This window comes from Pipra filicauda, unplaced genomic scaffold, assembly GCF_003945595.2.
Source record: "Pipra filicauda isolate LSUMZ 115617 unplaced genomic scaffold, ASM394559v2 scaffold182_size1470994_pilon, whole genome shotgun sequence".
Classification (NCBI taxonomy): domain Eukaryota; kingdom Metazoa; phylum Chordata; class Aves; order Passeriformes; family Pipridae; genus Pipra; species Pipra filicauda.
In genome coordinates, this window is record NW_024104290.1 from 1,253,903 (window position 1) to 1,266,245 (window position 12,343).

At 51.3% G+C, this 12,343-nt stretch overlaps 1 protein-coding gene across 1 annotated transcript in view; it reads right to left on the reverse strand.

Annotated features, from left to right (window-relative positions):
- GRIK4 (glutamate ionotropic receptor kainate type subunit 4) overlaps positions 1–12,343 on the reverse strand; it is a 183,795-nt gene that overhangs the window by 15,245 nt on the left and 156,207 nt on the right. Inside the window, 1 exon segment of the mRNA XM_039379999.1 lies at positions 4,158–4,271. Within this exon segment, the coding sequence (XP_039235933.1) occupies positions 4,158–4,271 (114 nt within the window).

Below are 12,343 nucleotides of genomic sequence, written 5' to 3' on the forward strand. Positions count from 1 at the left end.
TCCCTCGTGAGATGCTCCTGTAACAAAGTTCCTTTTCTGCAATTAAGGCCTTGATGTCTTCTTTATATTTCTGGGGCAGTTTGTCAATAAATTACTCTCATTAAGGAAATTGCGTTGGAAGCTTTAAATCTCCAGCTTGGCAGTGAATCTCTCCTGTGACTTTACAGTAGTAGTACTTCTGGTTCTTTTCAGCTACAGTCATTTTCAGGCTGCTGCTACATATTCCTTTCATTCACAGTTGTGGATAAGAATAAAGATATTCTGTTCCCACGGAGGGCACAAACTCTCTTCTCTCTTATCTGTCTGTTTTGAAGATGGGAATGACAATATCTGGAGCCTGTCAGATATTTTTAGCCGGTCCCAATACAGCTCAGTTAATTGGAAGAGCTATTTTTCCTGGAATAGACATGTTCAAAATGTCCAATAATTGATGAAGGCCTCCTCCAAATCCTCAGATGGAAGTGGGAGAGGTTCATTTACCCTCCTGAGTTGTTCTTGGAAGTCTTTGCTTTCAGCCAGTGAGAACCAGTTTTCTGGGAACACACTGGTGACCAGAGAGCCTGGATGAGCAGGACACTGGGGAAGAGGAGGAGGAACAGGGCTGTTTGGTCCTGGATTTGTCTGTGGTCAGGTCTGTAAGAGACCTGATGGCTCCCTGCCCTGCACACACAGGGTCTGAAGGGACCCAAGTGCCCCGTTCCCTCTTGCAGAAACGGTCAGTCCTACCCATGTCATTTCTCATAGATGTTTATCCCTAAAAAAGGCAGGCAAGAGAACTCCCTGCTGCCTCTGGAAGTCAGAAGGAAAGCAAAAAAACAGCCTGAAAAGGCAGAAAGGTTGCTCTGTGCTCAGTCCAACTGCAGTGCGTTTGGTCTCCCCAAACCAGAGCGTGGGTATTTTAGGGTGACCACGTCTGATCCAGATGCAGATCCAGATGCAGATCCTTCTCCAAGGTCCTTTGTCTGGAGTCAATAAGAAGAAGCCAAACACAGGCTGCTGGGACCAGCAGTTGCTCCCAATCCCTGCTCCAGGGATGCAGGATGCTCAGCAGGAGGGGTGCTCAGCTCCCCTCAGCCCCTCTGCCTCGGCTGTCAAGGATTTTTCATTCCATCCTTCCCATTTTGTGTCTTTTGCAGCGATCAAGTAGAAACTTTAAGGCTCAGTTCCCTTGGCCCAAACTCAGCTATTCCAGTGTCCTCACCAAATCTGCATTTCCTCTTTGAGGGGGTGCTCAGTGAGGACTCTCAGGGCTGACAAGCCAGAATTGTGTCTAATCCCTCCTTCCCTGCTCCAGGGGCAGGTGTGTGAGCAAAGCATGCTACAAATAAACCTGACTTAGCCCCCCGTGCAGAAATGGCACTGGGCACCTGATTTCAGCCCTCTGCCAAGCCCAGTGGGCTCCTCATCCACCCCCTGCCACCCACAGGTCCCACTGGCCGGGAGTGGGAACCTCATGAAACAAAACAAGCCTTTTCTCTGAGCAGCCTGAGAGCCTGTTAGAGCTCCTGTGTCAGAAATCCATACTTGATTATATCACAACAAGTGAAATTGAGAAAAATGACAGCCCTGTTCAGAGCTGCCATATTTGGTTATGTGTGACAAGAGGCACAGGCACTGTGGTGGTTGAGGTTGGCGGCGTGGGGAGGAGAAAGGGGCGAGAAATCAACTTGCCACTGGAGTTGCACGGGAATTAAAATAAAATGTCATCGCATTGGGAGGAGACCAGGGCGTGGAGACAACTCCTCAGCAAGGGAGAAACTCATTTGTGGTTATTTATTAGGCTACATCTGATCTGAGCCGTGATTAACACACGTCAGCTGCAGTTTTTGACACTGCAGAGGTGGGTTTTGGGATGGGGATGGGGAAGGGGGGGGATGGAAGCAGATGGGGCTGCTCTGCAAACCACATCCTTAAAGGAAAACCAGAGCAATTAACTGTCTTGTTAGACAAATATTTACCAGTTTGATGAGTTAATTGCCACACAGCTCTCAGACACTCTCCTCAAGCTGAGCAGGGAAGGGCTGGACAAAGAGGTGCCAAGTGCTGGAGAGGGAAGGGGGGGCTCTGAGCTTCCCTGATGGGGATCTCCCTGCTCCTGGCTGCCCCTGCCATCACTCATGGCCTCAGTGCAGCAAAGTGGGGCTCCCTTTGGGGTGACCTGCCCTAGGAGATGTGTTTGCAAGCCTGCCAGGGTCACTGGGCAGTTCCCCTTCCCAAATCCTAACTGGGCCCTTTATCAGGCAGCTGAAGAGTCCTGACCAACAGCAGGGCATTATTTTCCAAACACTTCTGAGGTCTGTAATTATTAATCCTGCTCAGTTTGGTGAAGTCCTGCAGGCTGGAGCAGGGCTGTGCTGTGTTACTCTGGTACCAGCATGAGCAGCAGATGCTCCCTGCCCCGAGGAACTTCCACCCTAAATAGATGTGTCAGACACGTTCCTGTGGAGCTCCCCCAGGCAGCAGCAAATGCCTCACACATACAGAGCAGAGCCTGTGCAAACCCTGCACCAACAGTCCTGTGCTTCCTCTGGAGGGGGGAAAGATGCTCAGGGAATGATGCTTTAACAGACTTGCTGAAGATTATGGTGTGAATCCAAGGCAGGACATGCACAGAGTCACAGAATCCCACAATGGTTTGGGTTGGAGGGACCTTAAAGCTCATCCAGTTCCATGGGCAGGGACACCTCCCACTAGCCCAGGTTGCTCCAACCTGGCCTTGGACACTTCCAGGGATGGGGCAGCCACAGCTTCTCTGGGCAACCTGTGCCAGGGCCTCCCCACCCTCACAGGGAAGGATTTCCTTCCTAAAATAGCACAGAACTCAATCCCCAAACTCGATAATAATCCCAGAGGCACTGGCAGAAACACCTCCCAGATCCACAGGGAAGCTGGTGGTGTGACCAAGCAACTGCAGTGAGGAGGGGACAATGACATCTGATTTCCAGGAGCTTGAAGAGTCAGTCCCTTTTTTTATTTTTTTGTTTGATCAGTTAAGTCATCGATCCTAAATTCTGCACGTACCAGAGGAAACAGAATTTTAACTAGATTTTAATTACTTGTTTGCTCTTGGCAGGAGCCACTCAGCACAAGAGAGAGATGCATGAATTTGCTTCTGTTCCTCCCCAACTGCATCCCGGGTGGAGAGGGGGCTGGGAGAGGCAGCTTGAGTGGTTTTATCCTTTTGGCTGCTATTGTTGAGCTGACAGAGACCAAGCCACTGTCATCTGCATCCCACTCGACACTGTGCAAAGCACAAACATTTCCAAAATGCAGATTGGGAATAACAAGACATCCTGTTGCACAGGGCCTGGCTGTCAGAGCCTGGGACACTGGGGAAACTGGGGGCTCCCATATGGGAGTAGCAGGGGAAAATCTGTCCTCTCCTGAGCTTCAGGGAGAAGATAAAGCAGTGGAGGATGCAAATAAGAGGGAATCTATGGGAATTTAAGACAAAAAGTGTTGTCTGAGCAAAGCCATGACACAACATGCTCACACACATAAACCCCCTGGGCACATTCCCACCTGTTTTGCTCCAAAGCTGCTAAACGTGATGCCTGACCTACTTTTTGGGACAGTGGAAAACCACACCACTGCTGCTGCTGCTGGAGCTGCTGAACATCACTGAATGCAGTGGAGAGGCAACCAGAGAGAGATGCCGAAAAAACTGCTTTTGTTCCAGAGAAAATGTTTGCCCCACCCCTGGAAGTGTCCAAGGGCAGGCTGGATGGGGCTTGGAGCAACCTGGGCTAGTAGAAGGTGTCCCTGCTCGTGGCAGGGCATGGAACTGGGTGGTTTTTAAGGTCCTTCCAACCCAAACCAGTTTGTGATTCCATGATTTTAAAACTCCAGTGCAGCGTTAAGGGCGCTCAGCACACCTCACCCAGCAGGCTCAAAGCCAAAATAAAGCCACCCTGTGACCCCAAAAAAAGCATCTTGTGCCCAGGGAGGATGGGGAAGAGGAGCCAAAGAGCAGGGGTTTTGAGCAGGAATCGAATCCACCAAGCTGACACACAGAGAAGGAAATGAAGGTCGAGCCAATTTCCGTTTAAATATGAAACCCAAATATTTTTATGAGTCGTTCATTTTCCTTCTACAACCAGGCACGTTTGCATGCAAATAATGGAGGGACATAAATGGTTATAAAGTAAGTCTCTTACCATATGAACTCTGTAGAGAATGCTAATTCCCAGAGTCATGAAGGGCTTGGAGAAATCAATCACCTTCTCCCGCTCGGCCGTGATCGTCAGCCCCGCCACAGCCAAGTCAGCCTTCTGGAGAGAGAGAACAGAGAAGGTCAGGGCCCTGAGCCTGAGAAAGCAGCAAAGCCACAGCTGGGGCCACACACAGGACATCTGCCCCTGGAGGGGGGATGTCCCACCTTTCTGGGCCATCCCAAAATGAGGATGTTTTGCTGGTGCTGGTTCAGGCTGGGCTCGCACACCCCTCTCCCTGGGTGGCTCTCACACGAGCCCTGCTCAAACACACTCCAGAGTTTCATGGATGCTACAGACCATTCTCCCCCTTTTCCCTTTCCTCACCTGGATGTTTTTCTCTCTGCACTCACAGGCTCCCCGTGGGGACCCCACTGTGCTGACAGCAAACACAACAGCAGCCCCTGCTCTCGGCCTCACTGCCATTTCTATTCATTTAATGCTGTAAAACCTGGCAAAACAGGGGCCATCAGAACAATAAATGTCGTGTTTATCTACAGAAGATACAACCTCCCCCTTCCTTGCCCCTGCTGAGCACAGCTGGCCCTTCCTTGCCCCTTGCAAGTGGCACAGGTAAGAAAGAAAAGCAGAATTGTTACCCACATCCCCTGAGTCATGAAGTTCACAAACGTGCCAACCCCAGATTTCCCAAATGGCAGATCAGCCTCCAAAAAAAATTCAGAGGACTGGCATTAAAGTTTGCAGATTGACTTGCAAAGCAAATGAGATTAGGGGGAAGGAAAAAAATAAAAATAATTCCTTCCCGTGTTAATACCCTTGTAATATAGATAAGGGATTTGAATTTTAAATATTATTTTTATTACTTTAGCTCTTTTAAGGTCTGTAATTGCTTTCTGTAAAAATGAAACCTCCTCCAGTCCCTTATCCATTTGCTTGACTGCTTTGCAGGAAGATGATTATGCACATGGAAGAAGAGAAGGGAGGGGGAAAGAAAAGCTGTTTGCACCTGGTGTCCCTAAATTTGACAAGGTCTGTGCAGAAGCCAAGGCACCATCAGGCCTGATGATGGTCCTGGGAAAGGCTGGAGTTGTAAGAGGGAAGAGCAGCAGTGCTGGAGGCAGCAGGATGGAGGAGAGGGAAAAGAAAGTCAAGGTGATCCTCAATCCCAGTGAAGGGGGTCGTGGAGAAGGTGACAGTCCACGCAGGAGTGTTTTATTGGACATGCTCAGTGCCAGATTTCTGCACTTGTTTCCAAGCAGCTATTACAGATTCCTAAGAGGTTCAGGCTGGGATGAATTATGAGCTAAGGAGAATTTCTGCCTAGCCAGACATTTACCCACAGGCTTTTTAAAAGACACCAATAATCACAACGTGGTGTGCGAGCGGTTGAGCCCTGTGTAAACACCAGCAGATTACTAAAATGGGATCAGTTCATCTGTGCAACGTGGCATGTGAAGAATTTTATCTACAAGGAAAGCCTAAAGCTTCCTAAACCTCTCTTGTCTCTACTTAAAAGGGTTTGCAGGTACTATTGTCCTGGGGAGAGCTCTCCCAGCAAAGCCCCTGCTGAAGATCCAGCTTAGTGTGACAATGGATTTCTTCTGCCAGCTCTCCAAAGTAAACACAATTCTAGCAGCAAAGCCCCACACTAAAGGGATGGTAAATAAGCCACGTCAAAGGTATTTCATGCCAAAGCTCTAAGGACATTTCCACTCCCATCCAAGGGCCAACACAAAGGTGGTGATGAGAGGAGCAACACTATCCCCAGATTTACCCAGCTCAGGATGCCATCAGTGAACTTGGTAATTACAAAAAACTCTGATTATTCTCCCAGCTGTCATCCTTTGAGACCCTTTCAGAACACGCAGAATCACAGAATATCCTGAGTTTGAAGGGACCTTTGTCATTTCAGCACTTTTGCCACATCAGAGGTGCAGCACCTGCTCTAACCTGTGCCCAGCTCCATCTCCATCCTTCTGTGCTGCACCTTCTGTGCAGCAGAGACCCAGCTCCTCGTGGCTTTATCTGTCAGAGCCTCACTCTCTCTCTCTCTCTGCAGGCTCAGAGTCATGCAAGTTAGGAGCTGATTCCTGACATCGAGAAGCTTTGATCTGGGAATGGCATGCAAAGAATTCTCTGCCTGAGTATCACCCATTTCATGCTTTCAACTTTTCTTCCCCGTGTTCACAAAACTTCTTGTGATTCACTGAGCTACAGAGGAGCTCTGCAAACCTCAGCACCTGCCAGCCTCCCCCCTCTGAGCACAGGCAGGACTTGGAATTTTAAGGGCTAAGCAAAGAAATGGATTTTGCCTTGTGCTTCTTGCACTCTTGTCCACATTTGGGCTCCGGGGAAAGGGGAGAACAGGAGGAAAAGGATGGGGGGAAGAAGGGGTTTTTGTCCTCCCAGCACAGTTGCAGCTATAAATGTCGGCATGAAACAGGCTTAGAAAAAGACCCAGAGCATTTTGGGAGCAGACACAGACACTTCTTTTAACAAAGCACGGCTAAAACACGGCCAGACTCTCACCAGGCGAGAGGTAGCCCGGGTGGGGCGGGCTGGTGTGCGAGATAAAAGCTGCCACACCAGCACCAAACCTGGCATTCCCGTGGGCTCTGCCCGCATCAGCACACAGGCTCTGGCTGCCACCGGTTAAACACGGGGGCTGAGCCGGCTCCTGCGGAGGAACAACAATTAAGGAGCCTTAAGAAGCAAATTGCAGGGACTGCCAGTCCAGGGGCGGCATCCGCCTCCTCGCCGCGGGCGCTGACAGGGCTCAGCCCGGCGCTAATGGTGATGAATGGGGCTTGACGTCAGCCCGGCAGGAGAGGATCCCTCCAGAGCCTCCCACGGCATGGGATAGCAGCCGGGAGAACAGCCCTGCCCCGGCCCCGCAGCGCTTCACCACCCTCTGCCAGGCTGCGGAGACAAAACACGGCGAGGAAGTCTGAGTGGGGCGAGGCTTTGGGCTGTGCCTGTGTCAAACTCACGGAAAACAAGCCAGGAGGAGGACAGGGCTGGGATCCCTTCCAGGAAGAGGAGTCCCTTGGAACAGCACCTTGGAAGCTCCATCCCCTGGGTGCTCGTGGCAGCATCTTCTCACCAGCGCTGCCCACAGAGCACTGACAGCGTGGCCAAGGGCAGGGAGAGCTCTCTGTGGGCCTGAAGAGCTTTCTAGAAAGGTGAAATAGCTGTTCAACCTCCAGACCCACCCGGCCACCAGGTATTACCCCCCTGCAGACCCAGAGCTGGCGCCTGTCCTGCTGGAAACCTGTTGGGATGCAGGGTGAGCACCTGGCTGGAGGCAACCCTGCTCCGTGCAGGGTGATCTCCAGAGGTTCCCTGCTATTCCATGCGACCCTGACAGCAGCAGCAGCCACTGCAGGGCAGTTTGGCTGCATCCTGCTCACCTGCATCTCTGCAGCACTGGCAGAGCAGCTCTGCATCTGCAGATCTGTCCCATGGCACAACAGGCACAGCTCTGCCAGGGGATCAGTGTGCTGGCTGCTCCTGCTCCAGCTGCCCACCTGACCTGACAGCAGCTATTTCAGGTTGAGCAGCACCCAGGTTGTCTGCTCAGATGCACATTCTTGCATTTAAAGGCAGGGCCTTTAAATGAGGGTCACCCCAAATCGGTGTTTGGGGGTTTTTTTTTTAAGGACATGCAGGAATTCTGCCACGTGAAAAGTGACAGCCTGAGAACCCTGGAGGCTGCAGCCCTCCCTTTAAGCCACAGTCAGGGTGGGATGACCAGCAACCAGGGTAGATGTCAGCCTCAGGTCTGCCCTCAGGTCTGCCCTCACCCATCCTCCTTCACCTGGACTATGGCAGGACAAAGTGTGTGCCAGGAGTTCTCTGTGCCCATGGCAGAGGCCAGTCAAAGTGAAGCCCCAGGAACGGGGAACCCAAAGAATGCAGTGAGCCCAGCCCAGCCCAGCCCACGCTCCCCGTGTTGGGGGTGATTTTGGCAGCACCAGCAGCACGATGCAAACCCCTCTGCCCGTCCCTGGCCGTGTTTGCACAACAACCCCCACACCCCTCCTCGCTCCCCCACCCCCTGAGCCCCCCCATGGCACACTTGCCAGCACAGACAGCGTGCAAACAGACTCCCCCTCCCTCCCTCCACCCACACACAGCTTTTCTCACTGAGCACCAACACCCACTGCGAGGGGAGAGCAGGACTCTGCCAGTTTTTAAGCATCTTCTCCCTCCTTTCCCCTTCCTGCCATCTCTTCGGAGCAGTTGAAGGGAAAGCACCACCTGGCCACCAGCAAGGAAGGTGGAAAACCATCACCACAAAGCTTTAAGGTCCTTTCAGTTCTGGGTGTTGCTGGTCCTGAGGCCAGACCCTTCCAGGAGATGGACAACTTCAACTCCCCTCACTTGGAAAAGAGCTCTGATCATCACTGAGCCAGGACAGACTCAAACCACTGACACACATCAAAGGTCCAGCATTATTCCACATCATGTCACTCCCCAAATGATCCTGCACAGTCACCCACTCATCATTACAAGCACCTTTAGATGCCTCCCACACCAGCACCAGCCTCACCCAAATACCCCTGCCCTGGAAACACTCCTGGATCTGCTGTGTTGGCATCACCAAAGGTGATTTGTTACTAAACAGTGCTGAAGGAAGCCTGGGCAGCTGTTAGAGGCTGCACAAAGCACACACCAGTCCCTTCCACCCCAGCCATCCTGCCACGGGTGAGCAGGACAGGGGACTGTCACCTCCTGGAAATAAACCCAGCCAGCCAGAGGTACCCAGGCTGCGTCAGAGGGAGGTTTTTGGGGAGGTCTTTTATCAAAACTGCAGCATCAAATCCTGCCAACAAATCAAACCCAAACCACAGCATCTCCCATTAGCTCCCCTCTACACCCCAGGGCGTTCCTGCAATGGGTTAATTCAGGAAGTGCTGCTGAGGGATCCCCCAAACAGACACAATTCCATGTGGAGGAGGAAGGGAGATGAGCACCGAGGCACTGAGCTGCCAGGACAGCAACTGCAGGCTGTGTGGAACAAGGAGAAGGCTGTCACACTGCTGTGAAAATACATTCCTTGGTCTGTATCATGCCAGGGAATTCATTTCAGCTCGAGGATGTGCTGGGGAGAGAGGGAGAGAAAGGCAAGAGCAGACAACCAGCAGGGACTGTGAGCCAGAGCCTGCACTGCAGCGGGAAGGAGCCAGACATAATTCTTCCAGCCCAATTGTCCCCCAGGGCTCTGATGCCAAAAAATAGGAGATGGGAAGATTTGCTGCTGCCCCTTGCTTGTTTGCTGTGGGCAGCACACGTGTGCAGTGTCAGCTGAACTGCTGGAGACCACGGGCTGTGCCAGAGCTGGGAATGCTGATGGGGGAGAGCAGCTTTACTGCCCTGCTCCTCCAGGGAGGAGCTGGGTGCTCAATCTGCCTGCCCTGCATGCTCAGAGGGGCAAATTAGCCCGGTCTCTTCCGAGTTTGGGACATCTTTCACAAAACAATGAGCTCAAAGGACTCTTCATTAGGAACTGTAGTGAGAGGACGAGGGGGAACGGCTTCAAAGTGATAGAGAGTAGGTTTAGATGGGATATTGGGAAGAAATTCTTCCCTGGGAGGGTGGGGAGGCCCTGGCACAGGTTGCCCAGAGAAGCTGTGGCTGCCCCATCCCTGGAATTGTCCAAGGCCAGGTTGGAGGGGGCTTGGAGCAACCTGGGATAGGGGAGGATGTCCCTGCCCATGGCAGGGGGTGGAATGAGATGATCTTTAAGGTTCCTTCTAACCCAAACCACCCTGTGATTCTATGATTCTATGAGTCCTTCCAAGTGATTTCTCCCAAGCCAAACCTCCAGCAGCTGATCCCAAAGAGTACAGGATTCCTGCTCTGATGACAAGTCAGGCTGCTGACACAGACAGAGGTGTCTCTACAGCTCTTCTCAAGCCACCCCAATCCCCCTCTTCCTTCCCTCTCCATTTGTTGTGCGAGCAGGTCGATAAGATATGTACTGGAAAATTTGGGTCAAGCACAAATTTATGTTTATGTAGCATCCTGCTCAATCATATCATGGTGCACAATTAGCTGTAATGGAATTTTCAGCTCTTAAGAATAAATCAATAGCTGGTTAATTTAGAAGCAATAAAATGAAACACTTTTCCCATACAGCCCAGAGTTGCTCTGAGGAGATTCAGTGCCACAGGGGGATTACAGGAAAGGCATTGCATGGAGCTGGATAATTCTCTGACCTTTTGGTCCTGCACATTAAGTGTGTGTGAGTCAAACCTTATTTTCTGACGGCTGATCAGGGCAAAGGAGGAACCTCTTGCCTACAATAATATTGTGCTGCACAGAGGCAGGTGCAGAGCTTTCGTTTTGGGTAAGATTTGGGACCCCTGTGGTAGGTTTGTGTTGCAGCTGATGCCTTCTCTGTGCTAAAGGTTGGATGGAGAAGAGTGTCCAAGGGTTAGACCCACCAAAAGAGGAATGTGTGCCCCTAACACAGGATCTGCTGGATCCCATGGGATAAGGGATGAACAAGGGGCTGGAAGCAAGGGAGAACTCCCCTGGGGGATGTCAAGGACAGAGAGGAGCCCCTTGGACAGTGCAATGCCCTCAGAAAACCACATCCCAAGCAGCCCTGAGCAAACACAACACCAAGCACACAGCCAGCTCTGCCCTGGCTGACCTGATCCAAAGTGCCAGTCCCTGGGATTGATCAAAAACTTGCTGAAACCACTATAAAGACTCTCGGGGACACAGCAAGAACAAAGCAGAGAAAGCTGCTTCTCTTCTCCAATTTGTGATTCAGCCTCACAGGCTTTGCCAGCTCTGCCTTGCTGAAGCAGAAGTAAAAATCCTCCTAAATAAGGCTCGAGCTGCAGAAGAAACAAACGGTTTCCGTGAGGAGATGAAGTTAAAACACCTACCACCAAAGAAAAACAAGCCTCCAGAAGCTCCCATTTAACGGGGAGGCACTGCCAGGGTTAGTAGGCCAAAAGTCTGGTGGCTGTTCCCTTCCTTTGTCTGCACAGATCACTCGCTGCTCTCGGCGCCTTCCCTCCTGCCTCCCACCAGGAATGCTGCACGAGGGTAATTGTGTGTGCATGTACATACACAGGCAGAGAAAGATGGGGAAAAGCTATGCCAATAGCCTGGAGCATTTGCAAACAGCCGTGCAGAAGGCTCTGCTGAAAGAGCAGATGGAGGTGGGATCTCAGCTGGCGTCGGGAAGCATCGCTCCGCTGGGAAAGGGCGACCCAGGAGACAGGAGCCGGCTCAGGAGAATCTGCAGTCTGTTCCATGACCTGTCTCTGACCCTCAGCAAATCCCAAAATCCCTCTCTCAGACTTAAGAGTTGTCCCACCTGACCTGAGGCACTCGGCTCAAACTCCTCAGGTAGGATGAGCATCAGCCGGGTCCCCTTCGCCATGTGGGGAAGAAGCAGAGAGAGGCCACTGGGCATCTTCTAGATGATGATTCCATAACCATTAAGGGTTGAAAAAGACCTCCAAGATCCTCAACTCCAACCTTCAACCAAATACTACCCAATAAATCAATAAACTGATGTTCACTCATCCCCTATAGCTGGGAGGAAAGCTGTGGCAGGAGCCCCAGATCCCTGCCTGGAGCCACAGGGGATGGATTTGGGCCCTTGTTCCTCTGCTCTGCAGGAGGTTAAATGATGGAGTGACTCAAGATCTCCTCTCCCACAGTGGTGGGATTATCACAAACACACTGAGGATTTGCCACCAGCTGAGAAAGTGTCGCTGGGTTCTCGCAGCTTTGGTAATGATGAGACAGGGTAGAAATAAGTGAGAAAGGAAAAGTTGGCTTAAACAGCATCAATCTTACTGTTAGCTTTGGCTGAGCCTATTTTACTAAGGATCTCAGAGCATTTTGTGAGCTGTATTTAAGCTCCAGGAACCCTGGGGCAGGGCTGCCTTTAGCTGCTGAGGAAAACAAAGAGCAGGGACGGGGGGTAGAGGCTGAATGGGCACAAGTGTACACAGAATTATGGTCAAACCCAGTAAAAAGCACCCAGCTTTATTGCTGGGCAGCAGCACCACAGAGCACAGCAGCGAAAAGACCTCAATCCACCTGCTTCAAGCAAACAGAAAGTGTTCTTCTCCAAAAAAAAAAAACCAAACAAAAAATCAGAGTTAAGAAGCTGAATTGAATCTCCCAAAACTTTTCTG